Below are 16,112 nucleotides of genomic sequence, written 5' to 3' on the forward strand. Positions count from 1 at the left end.
GGGTGGCTAGAGTGTTTCTCTTGATATAAGGGAAACAAGAGGAACTCTCTGGTGACCTGGAAGAAGAGGTTAACATGGGCAAGTTTCTTTGGCAAGACACTGAAGTGATTGAATGAAGGAAATCAGTTTGTGTGTGTGTCCAACGAGCAATAAACTTCTCTCTGAAACCAATAAGAACCTTCCTGAGTGGTAACCATTTAACTTTAAACACCAGAGCCTGATGAAGATTCAGAAATGTTAAATTCTGTGCACAGTATAAGAATTGACTGATACTGGTGAACTTGGGGAAGTGAATGATTGGACTGTGAAACAGAACTTTCCTGAACATATACACATGACATACACATGCGGTTAGAATTAGTAGGGGGTTAAGTTAATAGTAATAAGTTAAAGTTTGATCTTGTTTTTATGTTTAAAGAAAATGAAAAGCAATTTTTGTTAAGTAACCATTGTCTTGGTGAATTTCTATTGCTGCTGGGTTTTGGAGTCCTCGGACTCGTAACAGTACCTTGGAGACCAAATCCATTGATCCTTCAAGGTTGCCACACAGATTCATGGGTAATTAAGAATGCTTGTGGCGTGCTGCCCTTGTGGGATTGCGTTCAAATGTAGTATGGTAATGTTGCAGCTCTTTTTAAAAAAAAAAATGGTTCGACCACATTTGGAATATTGTGTTCATTTCTGGTCACTTCTTTACAAGAACGATGTGGAAGATATGGAGAGATTGCAGAGGAGATTTAGCAGGATGTTGACTGGGTTGGAGATGAGAACATTTTTATGAGGCACAAGGGCTTTTCTCTTTGGAGCAAAGGAGGATGAGCAGTGATTTAATAGAGGTCTACAAGATTGAGAATCATAGATGGGGTGGACAACCAGCACTTTTCTCTTGGGGTGAGAGTAGCATACACCAGAGGACATCCATACAATGTGAGTGGAGGAAAGTTTAGGGGAGACGTCAGGGGCAAGTTTTGCACACAGGGAGTGGGTGCCTGGAATGCATTGCCAGGGTTAGAAAACTCAGGTTGTGGGTGTGAGGGAGGGGAGGTTTTGTTTGTTGAATCGAATCAGAATTTTATTGTCATGGAATTCGGGGTTTTTGCTGCAGCATCATGGAGCAAACATTCATCTTATAACCATCTTACAACATCACTAAAAATAAAAAAAAGAGTAGCGCAGGAAAAATAAAGCAGTGTCTTTGGTTCATCGATTTTTTTTTTTCAGGGATATGATGGCAGCTGGGCAGATGTTGTCCTTGTGCCGTTGAGTGCTCGTCTTTAGGCTCCTATAGATTTTTCCTAATGGTAGCAGAGTGAAGAGGGTGTGACCTTGATGGTGGGAGGATTGAGGCTGCTCATGTAGATGTCCTCGATGGAGTGAAGTCTGATGCCTATGATGTTGCAGGCCGAGTTAACCACCCTCTGGAGTTTATTATCCTGAGAGTTGGCACCTCCATACCAGGCAGTCATGCAACCAGTCAGAATGCTCTCCAGTGTTCACCTGTAGAAGTTTCCGAGAGTTTTTGGTCACATACCGGATCTCTTCAGACACCTCACGGAGTATAGCTGCTGGCAAGCCTTCTTTGTGATTGCATCAACATGGAAGCTTCAGGACAGATCCTCTGAGATAATGACACTCGGGAATTTAAAGTTCTGGACCCTCTCCACTAGGCCCTTGATGAGGACTGGGTTGTGTTCCCCTGACTTACTTCTGAAGTTCACAATTATCTCCTTGGTTTTGCTGACGTTGAGTGCAGGATTGTTGTCGTTACTCCATTCAACAAGCTGATCTATCTACCTCCTGTACACTTCCTCATTGCCATTTGTGATTCTGCCAACAACTGGTGTCATCAACAAACTTGTAGATAGCATTGGAATTGTGTCTGGCCATGCAGTCATGGGTACATAATGAGTAAAGCAGTGGGCTAAACATGCATTCTTGGGGTGCACCTGTGTTGATAATCAGTGAGGAGGAGATATTGTTTCCAATTTGTACTGACTGTGGTCTTCAGATGAGGAAGTCCAGGATCCTGTTGCAGAGGTGGGGGTTACAGAGGCCTAGAGTTTGTAGCTTCTTGACCAGCACTGAGGGAATAATGGTATTGAAGACTGAGCTGTAGTCGATAAAGAACAGCCATGTGTATGAATTGCTGTTTTCAAGGTGATCCAGAGCTGAGTGGAGAGGCAACAAGATTGCATCTGCTATGGAGAAATTGTGACGATAGGTGAATTGCTGTGGGTCTAGATCTTTGCTAAGGTACATGTTAATTCTGGCCATGACCAACCTTTCAAAGCATTTCATCACAGATGATGTTAGTGCTACTGGGCGATGGTCATTGAGGCAGCTTACACTCCTTGGGTACAGGGCTGATCGATGCCCTTTTGAAGCAGGTGGGAACCTCTGACTACAGCAATGAGAGGTTGAAAATGTCCATGTACACTCTGGCTAGTTAGTTGGCGCAGATTTTTGATACCCTACCAGGTACACTGTCAGAGCCTGACGCCTTGCGAAAGTTCACCCTCTTGAATGATGTTGTGACATCACCCTCAGAGACAGATATCACAGGGTCCTCAGCCTTTTCAGGGATACTAGTAGGAACTGTTGGGTTTTTCTCAAAACAGGCATAGGTGCTCAGCTCATGGGTAATGAAGTATTATGGTCATCTATAGTGTTCACCCTCGCTTTGTATGCTGTTGTGGCCTACACTCCCTGCCATAGTTGGCAATTCCTTTGTCCGGAATTACAACTATGCTTCTGAGAGCTCTTTCTGCAGATTGAACCTGGACTTGTAAGGATCCTGATCCTGGCTTAAATGCCCTTGTTCTTGCCCTCAGCAGGTTGTGAATCTTCTGATTCATCCAGGGTATCTTGTTGGGGAACACCTGGTGTGTGCGCGTGGGCACACACTCATCCACGCAGGTCTTGAAGAAGTTGGTGACATGAGCTCTTGAATGTGTTCCAGTCTATCAATTTAAAGCAGTTCTGCAAACGCTCCTTCGCCTCCCTCGACCATACTTTTGCCATCTTCACCACTTCAGTCTCTCCTTGTACTCCGGGAATAGAAGTATAGCCAGTTGATCAGACTTGCTGAAATGCAGTCAGTGGTATGGTTCATTATGTGTTCTTCATGGTGGTGTAGGGTTGGTTGAGTGTGTTGGTTGGCTGCTCTTAAATGTGACGTTGGTGGTAGTTTGTCAGGTTGGCCAGATTGAAATCTATAATGATCGAGAAGGCATCAGGACATGCTGTCTCGTGGTCTGTTAATCACAATGTTTAATCCCTCCAGTGCCAGCCTGGCGTTAGCCTGGGGCAGAATGTACATTGCGACCAGGATGATGGCAGTGAACTCCCTCAGCAGGTGGAATGTGTGACGTTTGATCACCAGATGTTCCAGGTTGGGGGAGCTGGACTGGGGCATGACCATCATGTCTGTGTACCATGATGAATTGATGATGACACAAAGACCGCCTCCCCTGGTTTTTCCAGATGCCGGTGTTCGGTCAACACGATGGAGGGCGAAACCCTTGAGCTGCAGCGCTGTATCCAGAATGTCTGCCTTTAGCCATGTTTCTGTAAAGCATATCACGCTGTGTTCCTTGATGACTACCTGATGTTGAAGTCTGCCTTGGAGTTCATCGAGTTTGTTCTCCTGGGATTGCACATTGGCCAGGAGGATGATAGGGAGCGGAAATCTCAGGGCCTGGTGTTCCAGTTTGATCTGTAGCCCCTCTTCCCCACCCTGCATGGCCGGGTCTTCCTTACCTGGCTCATGGGTCAGCTGCTGGTAGTTAAATGGTCTGTGTGCTTCCCTTTAAATCACCTGCATTGTTTAAATATACTGAGCATCTGCTTTTTGCGACTCCCGCAAAGTTTAAATGCCCTGATCACTGGCTGTTTAAAACTCTTGCCTGAGCACCGACTGTTTAAATATCCCGCTGCCCCATGGAGACCGCAGATTCTGAGGTTTGCACATCCATATTATTGGCTGAGTTTGGTTTTTGTGTTTCTGGGTTTTATTCTGGGAATAATTGAACAGAATCAGAATTTATTGTCATGAACAACTCATGCAATTTGGAATTTTGTGGCGGGATTATAGTGCAAGTGTTCATATTATAACCCTCTTGCAACATTATATATAAAAAGAATAGTGCACGAAAAGTAAGGCAGTGTCTTTTGTTCATTGATTTTTCAGGAATCTGATGGCAGCGGGGAAGAAGCTGTCCTTGTGCCACTGAGTGCTCATCTTTAGGCTCTTGTACCTCTTTCCCATAGTAGCAGAGTGAAAGTGGCGTGGCCTGAGTGGAGGGGGTCTTTGAGGAGAGAGGCTGCTTGTTTTCAGACATTGCCTTGTGTAGATGTCCTCTGTGGAGTTGTCTGGTGCCTGTGATGTCACAGGCCAAGTTAACAACCCTCTGACGTTTATTCTTGTCCTGAGAATTGGCATCTTCCTACCAGGCAGTGATGTTACTAGCCAGAATGGCCTCCACGGTACCTTCATCATTAGAAGTAGGCACTGATAATTCCCATCAGAGCTGCCCGTAAAGTCGCCTGTAAGGTCCCATCTTTCAGAATAGGTTTATGTTGGGCAACACAACATCATAGGTTGAAGGGTCTGAACTATGTTATGATCTACGAGATCCCTATTTAATTTACAGCAGATCTCGTTGAAAGGGACTAGGATTATGGTCTCTTGTATTCAGGGCAGTTATGTATGAGTTATCCATAAGCTGGTTTCCAGGCACCCCACCTTGAACGTTGAACATTTTTAAAATTTCTTTATTTAGAGGTGGAATGAAAAGTTTGTGGATTAAGTTTTAAATAGGCTTGCCGCAGGTATTTTGAGCCCATTAATGGGGGAAAATCTCTTGCGCTCATAAGAAGTTTTTCTAGATTGAGAAGACACCCAAAAGCAATAGTATCTCCACAGAGTACAGAATTCCTGACATTTTTCCTGCCAAGAATAATGCACAGGCCAGGACTACTAAGATTCTGACTTGACTATAAGTAAATTACCAGCTGACTATGTTTCAAACCGGTTATTCTGCATACAAACCATGTTGAAAGAATTGCTCATGAACTGAAAAGGCAAGTGGATCTGGTTTCAGTGGAAGTATGTTATACAAGATCTGGAAACTATTAAGAATGTTTGTAAATCTTGGATAATTTTGTTGTAGTCTTCTGTTCATTTTTTTTTTGGTGTCACAATATTATTTTGCTCCAGCCCTCTTAGATACTTAATTATAGGAGGATGAAATGAGTATGGATTCCGTGCCCTTTTCCAACTCCAAATTTTGCAAAATGTGCTACTAGAAGCAATCTGAATATCTTTAATTTTTCTCCTCTGCAGAAGAAAGTAGGAGTGCCATGGTTAGTGCAATGCTGTTACAGTGCCAGCAATAGAACTGTGGTATGAATTCTGTGCTATCTGTAAGGAGTTTGTATGTTCTCCATGGGTTTAACCTGGGGACTCCGGTTTCCTTCCACCATTCAAAATGTACTGGGGTTGTTGGTCAATTGGGTGTAATTAGGCAGCACTGGCTCAACCAAAAGGGCCTGTTACCGTGTTGTATGTTAATATTTATGCACTCAATGTTGCAGCTAAGGTTAATAATGTTTGGGTGTCTTCAGTGGTATTTTGCAAGCTATTCTGAAGGAAAATGATTTGTTTTTGATTTGCTGCAAATTTTTTTTCCAGGGTTTATCCAGGAAGACTACCTGAGAGATCTGCTTACAACCATGGGGGATCGATTTACTGATGAGGAAGTTGATGAACTTTTCCGGGAAGCACCAATTGATAGCAAGAGCAATTTCAACTATATTGAGTTTACACGCATACTGAAACATGGTGCTAAGGACAAAGATGATTAAAATGTAAAATCCCTATTCATTCTCTTACATGGCAAAATGTACACTTATTGGGACATACTGCATGCCTTCCAAACTATTGCTTTTTTTCATATTTATATTTTTTCCAGTATGTTGGCACCCTTTGCACATATTTGGAATAAGTGGCAGGGAACAAAGTATTAGAAATGAATCACAAATGAAATGCCTTGTCTGAATTCCTGATGCTGTTTTTTTTAAATCTACGATCTTTTTAACTTGTCATTTTCATGTGTGGTTTGCCATCCAAAAGGAAGGGAAAATGTATCACATTCAATATATAGTCCGATTAAAATGTGTTCAGTTTAAACAACTCTTAGGCTAACTTAATGAGGATTTTCCCTATAAAAGAACAGTTTTTGTATTGGAAATCATGGTCTGGTGGTGATAACACCCAATATGCAATTTGAACACCAGTCGTTTTGGGTTGGATGTCTATTCTTGAATCTAAATTTGCTGAAAAATATTCTTCTAATCCAGTCTGGTATCTTGCAATACTTCATTACTGTAAAAGCTATAAAGTAGAAGCTTTATCTTGGTATTATGAAAAAATTATCCAAAGGATGAAACTTCAATTTAATGTTTAGATTTTATTATTTTCTATTGTTCTATTATCTTGCGTAGCACCAAGTGTCCTGAGTAATTGCAGATTGTTGTACAACTGTTCTGCTTTGTTCTTGATTGTACTTACAATTCAGATTTGAGTATCTTTGTCAAAGATCTGACTTGAAAATAAAAGGAAAAAAAGACGTAATTGTGAGTTGAAATTATTTAAATTGTAGAACTCTTAAGGTTGCTGACAGTCTAAAATTAACTCATTTCTATTGCAATGTGCAACAGAACCCTCAAACAAAGAAGTAGAGTTGGCTTGATCTCAGTCAGGATGCTGGAATTAATTCTGATAGTAATCACTGGTAAAGTAAAATTACTAAGGTCCTTGCACGTTGGTTAAGATCTGTAACTGTCAGCTTATAAACATAGTTTTTAAAAGTTACTTGAAAAAGACTTTACAAGATCTGGGACTGAGGTTGGTATTTTGGAACAAGACAGGAGCAAATATTGACACAAGCAGGTTGACATGCCAATATTTTTTAATCTCATATTTGTATTTCCGGCTCTTGTCATCAATTCATTTGACAGCATTTTTTTGTATTTTCAGGTTCAGTGCAATTCTTTATCAGCAGAAGTGCTTCATACCTAGAGACAGATGAGATGAATCTGTGATTGCTATATTTTGTCTTGCCTTAAAGTGGATCTCCAAAGCAATTGGTTTTTGATTTGAGCTCTAGTATTCTCTCCCAACAGAAATGTGGCATTATAAGGAGCATAAATCTGCATACTTCATAAAGTTTACATATGCATCGTGACACCCACTAGCCGATCATTCAAAGGGTTGGAAAGTGTCAGAAACATAAATTGGCTAATTCTATTTAACTAATCTCCACCTAAAGAGTTAATGTTGATGAATTTTTTTAATCTTGGTTCATTTTAAAATTCCGATTGTTAGAATTAAAATTGCATTGAACTAAATTTGTTTGACTTCACTATTACAGAGTGAAATTTAAGGTACAATAAACATTAAAACCATGTACAAAATATGGACCTGGTGCTTTGAGACAATTTTGTACAGTAAGCTCGATCACTAGGCAATAAAATAATGGATTTATTTTAGTACGTGCAGTGCATTTAGTAGTATTAAGTTCTTCACTGACAATTCCCAAATCTATTGCTGAAAGTGACATGGAAATGTTATTGTGGTACTTACAAGCTCTCCAATAAATTGCACTTCATTCTATAATGCAAAACTATTTCCTTTTCGAGATCGAAGATTTGATAGACGTGGAGAAACAGGACTGCACTTAAATTTGCCATGTCTTGAATCCACCTTTCAGACATTTAAAGGCTGATTTTGCTTTTGAGGAGAATATTACATGATTCTTGCTTGTGAAGAATTGGTTTTAGTTTTCTAATTGTACCTTCTCAAAACCAAGAGAATTGATGAAGGTTGCTTGCCCCCACCAAATCAAAGGTGCAGAGGACCACTGAGATGAGCACTCCACACGTGGTTCACAAGTGCAGGGATTTAGTAATGACTACTCTATATGTCAAGACCAGCAGAATATGTTTTGAGGGGCTGAATGCTCCAACTGCTACAATGCTGGGCGAGAGTGCAATACACAGATGTGCATAAGAAACTCAGCAGGTTGTGAAGCATCTATAGAAAATAAAGTGTAACCGATGTTTTGGATCTGGGCCCTTCATTGGGATTGCGTTATCAGTAGTCAGTATAATTTACTTTCCTGCTTGACTGAGGCTGAAGCTATAGGTCACCTCTGTTGTTGAGTTGCTGGCCACATGCACATGCTTGGCATTAGACTGTTGTAACAGATGCTCTATTCGAAATATTTTAAAAATTTAAATAGAAGAAGCAAAAAGTCAAAGGATGTTCTCAGGAGCTCCTTGTCCGTCGAAGGTGCTTTTGGAGTGGAACTGAAAACATTGTATTGGAGCCCAAGGTTTTGTCCATAGGCAGGGGGAAATCTGCAAGTTCTATGTTGAGTTTTGGCAATCACCTCGACCTCACAAATGGAAGTGGAAGCAAGTTATCATCAATACTGAGAGATTGCCTGAAAAGAAGGGAAGCATGAATTTTCCATTTTAATCATTTTATATTTTTATCATGAATTCTTTCTACATTTAAACATTGTCTTTCAGGTAGGTGAATGCAAAAATCTAGCAGACTATTTAACAGACAGTATTTGACTGATGTAATATAAAATGAATATCTAAACCAGATTGTCTTGGGATGCCTCAAAAGGGTTGGGTGGAATTTGCTGAGATGGCAGGTGGATGCTTGGAGGATGGATTTGTAACTTGGGTGGTGGTGTGTTGCTTCTGTTTACTCCAATGTTGTCGAGGTTCTCGGTACCATTCCATTTGCAAATGCTCCATTTTTTTGGCATCAATTGAAATGTGAATGAAATGAAATCAGTTACTTTATATTTTAGTTAAATAGGCTACTGTAGCGGCGGCTACATTACTCCTACAATAACACACAACCCAGACGGGTTGAGCTCACTGAGCAGACTAGTTTATTGCAGGCTGCTGGGCTGCACTGATACTCCCAGCCTGGACCTGGCTGAGAACCATGCTGGAGGGCGCTGATGTCACCCGGGTGTCACGTGGTCCCCAAGCGCGGGTTTCTGATGCCTGAGCTGGAAGGAAGGGAAACCCCGCCCACCCCCGACGGCACCATTTTGGCCGGCTGCCCTGCCGTGTGGCTTACAAGTGGGTCTGGTGTGCCTGCCTTGTGGTGAGCCGCCACAAGACCCCCCCCCCCCCAGAACCGGCGCCAATGCCTTTTTTAGACGGGCGGCCTCGCTTCTTGGGCTGGGTGGGATCAAGGTGCACCTGCTTCAGCCTGTCCACGGTAAACAGCTCATGCCTGCTGCCCAAGTCCAGCGTGAGTCGATCCGGAACACTGTATAACCCTGTATGGCCCCTCGTACAGTCGCTGCAGACATATTCCGCAGAAAGCATTCCGCTGGGAACGTGAGTTGGGCAGGTGCCATGCCTGGGCAGCGGTGGGGGTTCGAAGGAGTCCAAGCATGCTCTGAGGTGAGGAAGTAGTTCATGTGGCGACCGCTGGGGATTGTGAAGTGCCTTGACGAACTCACAAGGTATTGCCATAATACCATAGACCAGCTCAGCTGAAGACGCCTGCAGATCTTCCTTGGGAGTGGAGCGGACGCCCAGGAGCACCCAAGACAGTTCGTCCATCCAGTCGGGACCGGTGAGGTGGGCCACGAGCATCGACTTAAGGTGGCTGTGCAGACGTTCAACCAGACCATTGGCCTGTGGGTGGTAAGCCGTGATGCAGTGTAGCTGTATCGCCAACCTGTTGGCGAGCTGTGCCCAGAGCGCAGATGTGAACTGGGCACCTCGATCGCTGGTGAGGTGAGCCGGGATGTCAAACCGGGGCGACCCAACCATGCAACAGGGCTCAGGAGCAGGAGTCAGTGGAGGTGACTGGCATCGGGATCGCCTCAGGCCAGCGAGTGGTGCAGTCCACCACCGTAAACAGGTAACGGTTGCCTCAGGAAATGGGTAAGGGCTGTAGAACCACTGGCTGAGGGGTGCCCAAAGAGATATTGCACAGGATGGTGCCTTCGCCGCTCGGAGTTGGGAGGTCTCGGAACCACAGGCTGGTGATGGCAGTCTTGAAGGCCCTTGTTTCCTCATCAGCTTCCTGGTCCTGGGCGAGCTGGTCGAAGTCGAGGCTAGGCGTCAGCGTGCAGATTGCCGGTCGCGAGAGTGCATCAGCAACCACATTGTCCTTCCCCGCCTTTTGCCGAATGTCAGTGGTAAACTCCAACACGAAGGAGAGGTGACGCTGCTGGTGGGCTGACAAGGGATCCTTTGCCATCACAAGTGCCTGGGTGAGGGGTTTGCGGTCTGTGAAAATGGTAAAAGTCCTCCCCTCCAAAAAATAGTGGAAATGCCACACTGGTACATGCCCAGAAGGCACTATACTTGCATTCCGGCGGGTAAAGAAGGCGGCTGAAGAATGCCAGTGGTTTACAATTTCCATTCAACTGCTGCTCCAGGACAACACCGACAGCTGTGGCAGAGGCATCGAAAGAGAGTGCCGTATGCAGGTCAGTATGTGGGTGGGCGAGCATGGTGGCCTTCCTCAGGAGGTCCTTGGTGGCCTCAAATGCAGTGCAGGCTTCTGAGTTCCAAGCTAGTGTCTTGTGCTTGGCTGCGATGAGGGCAAACAGCGGCTGCATGATGCACGCAGCTCCGGGATGATGGAAGAGTGGGCAGTAGCAGCAGAAATGGAGGTAGAAGACTTAAAAAAGAAATTGGAGAAATCTAATAAAAAAACTAGAGACACAAGAGCTACTAGCTCAAAAAATAGATACAATGGAAAACCATAACAGAAGAAATAACATAAAGATAGTGGGCCTTAAGGAAGATGAAGAAGGCAAGAATATGAGGGAGTTTATAAAAGAGTGGATCCCTAAGACCCTAGGATGTCCAGAACTACAGCAAGAAATGGAAATAGAAAGGGCACATAGAGTATTGGCCTCTAAACCACAACCACAACAAAAACCAAGATCTATTGTAGTAAAATTCCTAAGATATACTACAAGAGAAAAGGTACTGGAGAAGACAATGGAAAAAGTAAGAGAGGGCAACAAACCACTGGAGTATAAAGGGCAAAAAATCTTCATTTATCCAGATATAAGTTTTGAACTCCTAAAGAAGAGAAAAGAGTTCAATACAGCAAAGGCGATTTTATGGAAGAAAGGGTATAAATTTATACTAAAGCATCCAGCGGTATTGAAAATATTTATTCCAGGACAACAAAACAGACTATTCTCGGATCCAGAAGAAGCACGAAAATTTGCAGAACAATTACAAAAATAGACTGAGGGAGGAAGACGGGTAATGAGAGTTAAAATGATCACGATTGATATGTATGTGGGTAAAGACAAAAATAGACTGAGGGATGAAGACGGGTAATGAGAGTAAAAATGATCACGATTGATATGTATGCGTGTAAAGAGGTATAAGAGTGAATAGAGACAATGAGCATACATGAATGTATCTGTACTTAGAGGAAAATATAGATAGTATAGACAAGAATTAATAAGGGAAGGTAATGGAATAGAGAGAATAAGGAGGGAATTAAAAGAGTGACCTTTGTGACATATGAAAAGTGAAATCTTTTCTGGGGAGGCGGGGTGGGGGGAAATAGCGGTCACTGCAAAATCAGTTGACGCTTGCGAGTGTATTCGCAAATCCAAATGGAGAGGGGAGATGTGGTTGTCCGACAAGGGATAAAGGACAACTCAGGAGGTGAAGGGGAGATTGGGGATAAATAAGATAGAAATAGGAGAATAAGGAAAATGTTGGATGTTATAGGAATGTTGTCTTTATAAAGAGTTGAAAATAAGAAAACAGAAATGGAAAAGGAGGAAAGGTAATGATGGAAAAACGGAAAGAGAAGATAAACAAAATATAAAAGGGCTACGCTGAACTATATGTCTTTAAATATTAATGGAATACATAACCAAATTAAAAGGAAGAAACTACTAAATTTAAATGAATAAATGTATTCCATTAGAAAAAATATAGGTTAAGAAATAATATTGAAATATTCGAACAAGTATAGGAGCCTTACATTAAATACAATAGCGAAAACCTACCGGGGACAAACATTACCTAAGTTGATGGAAGGAGAAGGAAAGAAAAGAATGGACTCAGTAGAATTTCTGGTGTAATTTTGTTGAATGACAACATTGTCTGACTGGCTTAATGCAACCTAGATTGTATACCTAAAATGGATGAGAGGGGGGGTGGGGGGGTGGTTTGGGAGGAAAGGGGGGGTGGAGGAAAGGGGGGGGGAGAAAAAGTCACTGTATATGTGTGAAAAAGAAATAGTGTATATCATGGCTAATGTGATTTATGGTGTGAAAAATAAAAAATTTAAAAAAAAAACCTTGGAGAAGACCCTCGCACCGTGCAGATTGGCCATAAAGTCTTGGATGTGAGGATGGGGTAATGGTCAGGAACGGTTGCCTCGTTGAGCATTTGATAGTCTCCACAGGGACGCCAGGCGGCGGAGGGTTTCGGGACCAGGTGGAGGGGTGAGGCCTATGGGCTGTCAGACCACCGAATGATCCCCAGCTCCAACAGGTGTGAAAACTCCTCCTTTGCTACCTGGAGCTTGTCAGGCGGGAGCTGGCGTGCCTTGGCGTGAACCAGTGGGCCCTGGATGGGGATGGGTGGTGCAGCGAGGCAGCGGAGAACTTTGGCTTGAGGAGTGTCAGGAACTCATCCAGGATCTGCTGGAACTCGTCCCTGGGCGTGCTGATCTTGGCCATCTGTGGTTGCTCCGAGCAGGCGTCGTCGTGGTGAACGACCTGGAAGGTACAGGCGTCCGCCAGGCACCTACTTCGAATGTCCACCAGAAGCCCGTGTGCAAGGACGAAGTCTGCACCCAGGATGGAAGTTGGGAGGGATGAGACACTGAACCTCCACGCGAAATTCTGTTTGCCAATCTGGAAGTGGACTGTCTTGTGTCCATACGTCCGGATTGCCGTTGCGTTGGCCACACAGAGGGGAGGTCCACGAGGTTGGTTCCTGAATTCGATGGTGGTGGTCAGAACGACGCTGATCTGGACTCCAGTGTCAACAAGGAACCGCAGGCCGCTGACCAAGTCCCGCAGGTAGAGAAGGCTGTGTCCTTGGCTAGCCTCCGCAACCATTAACAGCGGCCAGCCTGGTAGTTTCCCTGGAACGAGCAGGGCTGACGACAGGCTCCCCAGTCCTGGTGGTAGAAGCAAGAGGCCTGGACCGGATGCTGTGGCCTTGGTTATGCTCTTGGGGGCCACTGCAGGGGCCAGATGCTCTACCACAGCACGAGGGGCGGGCTTGGCGTGGATATGCCTATGCCTCGTGACCTGCTGGACCGCTGAGCCCTCCAGGAATCGTGCGAGCCATAGCTCTTGGACCTTCTGGGCGATCTTCCTCGGGTTGGTGAAGCTCTCCTGGATCAGCAGCGGCCGGATGTCCCCGGGCATATGGTCGAGCAAAATGCACTCGAAGAGTGGGCAGTTGATGAGATCACCCATTAATGCGAGCATCTCGTCCATCAGTTCCATCGGGTCCTGTCCCCCAGGGTGTCGAGGTGCAGCATCCAAACAGCACTCTGGTGCCTGGATAGTCCGAGGGATCTGGTAAGCACTCGCTTGATGGTCTCGTATTTGTCTTTGGCAGGTGAGTGCTGAACGAGGTGCAGCACGCGTCTGGTGGTGGCCTGGTCCAGGGCAGTGACCACATGGTAGTATTTGGTCGTGTCGGACGAAATCTGGCAGAGGTGAAACTGAACCTCTGCCTGGCCGAACCCAGAATTCAGACAGTTTCACGGCTATAGCACTGATCCCAGGCTCGCTCATGATGGGTTCAAAGACGTTTGAACCTGTCGGGGTCACCAATTGTAGTGGCAGCTACACTGCTCTTGAAAGAACACACACACAACCAGATGGATTGAGCTCAGTGAACAGACTAGTTTATTGCAGGCTGCTGGGCTGCACTTATACTCGCAGCCCGGACCTGGCTGAGAACCATGCTGGAGGGCACTGACGTCACCCGGGTATCACGTGGTCCCCAAGCATGGGTTCTGAGTCACGAGCGGGAAGGAAGGGAAACCCCCGAAGGGTGCCTTTTTGGCTGGCTGCCCCGCCGTGTGGCTTACAAACGGGGCTGGTTCGCCTCCCTTGTGATGAGCTGCCACACGCGAAACATTTACTTGGCAAGCTCCTGCTTAAAGAATGCATATTACTGGAAGGGTCAATAGTCCAGAAATAGAATTTCACTTCCAAGGATTTGACATATTTTGACAGGTTTGACAGTGAGAAGAGTTCATCTGTGAGGAGTTTAATGAGTACTTCTAACATTCATACAGCCATATTAAGTTGGAGGATGCAATTTATGGGGTACATTTACAAAGGTGGGGGAAGGAATTGGTACCAAGCAAGGGCTGCATAATAGCATTGTTGTGGGGTTTATTCAGCAGCTTGATAGCTGTGGGGAAGAAATAGTCTTTAATCCTGTTGATGTGTGTACTCTCGAGTCTTGTCTTGGGGGGGTTGGCATGATGGCATAAGAAGAAGACAAGTAATTCCACCTCTCCCCAGTTGAACTAATTAATGCCCGAATTAAAGATTTTGGAAAAGTTTGAAGTGTTTTTGAAGGCGTCTCTGAATATCTGAAAGAAGACAATGACTACAATAAAGAAGCTGAAAACTCAACTACAGAATAAACTGCCTTATAAGAGTGCAGAGGAATTAAGGCCTACTTAACATCATGAAGCCACGGAGTCATTGAGCCTATCTTCCAAAGCCCAGCACACTCCAGCCCAACTAAGTATTACACTGGTGGCTTGCAGTCGCAAGATGGTGCCGGCACTGCGAGTTCCTCGGCTGGATCTGATACGGGTGCACAGATGAGCCAGTCGAGCGACAGATGTTGATAACGTTGCGCAATCCTGTAGCTGTGCTCAGCAGCGCTGGGGCCCACGGGGGAACGTCAGAAGACGTACCTCTGCGGGCCGTGGCACTGCCGCGCATGCACAGTGCGTCACAGGTCCGGGATCTCGTCAATAAGATTTGGGTTGTGGGGGTGCTGGCGGGCTGAGGGGCTCAGTCCTGCATTGGTCGGCATGTTAACATGCAGTAAAGCTGGCAAATCTATAATAAGTGCAGGTGAAGAGGAGGAAAGAAGCCCTGCCTTATTAAAATGAACTCAAGAAGAAGCTACTACTGGTGCTGAAATTAAGGAAGGTAGGCCTCAAGGGGGAATGAGAGAGTCTGCTTTTGATGCAGTCTTTACAGTATTAGAAGGTATTGCTCATCAAATGAGCAATATGTCAACTTAGATGTCTACATAGATGGATCATGGGTTAAAATGAATAATATTTGTGGAAAAAATGGCATCTGTAAGGAAAGATAGGACTGTTGTTAAGGCTGATGTTAATAGATGTTTGAAAGTGATGGATACAGTGCAATACAATTTCAAAAAATTTGAAGAGGAATTTCATGATTGTAGAGAACAAGTGGAACGGAACAAACAAAAAAAAAAGGAAAAAGTGGAAGATTCTTTTGTAGGATGGGAAATCCAGAAGAGAGAATTATTGAAGAAGATTGATTCTTTGGAAAATCAAGAGTGACGGAATAATGTGAAAATAGTGGGACTTCCAGAAGATATTGACAGTTCAGATCCAGTGATTTTTTTTTTAATGGATTCCAGATGTATTGGGTGCTGAATTTTTTCTGGTTGGTTTGGAATTGAATAGAGTGCATAGAGCGTTGAGGAAGAAACCTTATCCAGGTCAACCACCTCAAGCAGTTTTAATTCATTGTTTGAGATATCAGGATAGGGAGATGATTTTGGAATTGCAGTGCAGAATGCTTGAAGACATCAAACTCCATTGATGGTTCAGGGTAGTAGAGTGTTTTTTATGCTGATTTGAGTCAAGAGATTATTAAGAGACGTAAAGAATTTAATTCCGCAAAAGAAGTGCTGTGGAGAAAGGGATATAAGTTTACCTTTCGGTATCCTGCTGTGTTGAAAGTTTTCTACGGGAATTTTCAATCTTAGTTTTTTGAGAGTGATCATGATGCATTAATTTTTGCGAATTCTTTGCCAAATATGCGAGGAGT

The 16,112-nt window shown here is 44.2% G+C and overlaps 1 protein-coding gene across 2 annotated transcripts in view; it reads left to right on the plus strand.

Moving 5' to 3' along the window:
* LOC138755558 (myosin regulatory light chain 2, smooth muscle minor isoform) overlaps positions 1 to 6,634 on the plus strand; it is a 21,420-nt gene extending 14,786 nt beyond the window's left edge. For both annotated transcript variants that reach the window (XM_069921757.1, XM_069921756.1), the window contains exon 4: positions 5,693 to 6,634. In XM_069921757.1, the coding sequence (XP_069777858.1) occupies positions 5,693 to 5,865 (173 nt within the window). In that variant the 3' untranslated portion in view covers positions 5,866 to 6,634. The remainder of the gene's footprint in view (positions 1 to 5,692) is intronic.
* The last annotated feature ends 9,478 nt before the right edge of the window (positions 6,635 to 16,112 follow it).

The sequence above is a fragment of the Narcine bancroftii genome, chromosome 2, assembly GCF_036971445.1.
Source record: "Narcine bancroftii isolate sNarBan1 chromosome 2, sNarBan1.hap1, whole genome shotgun sequence".
NCBI lineage: Eukaryota > Metazoa > Chordata > Chondrichthyes > Torpediniformes > Narcinidae > Narcine > Narcine bancroftii.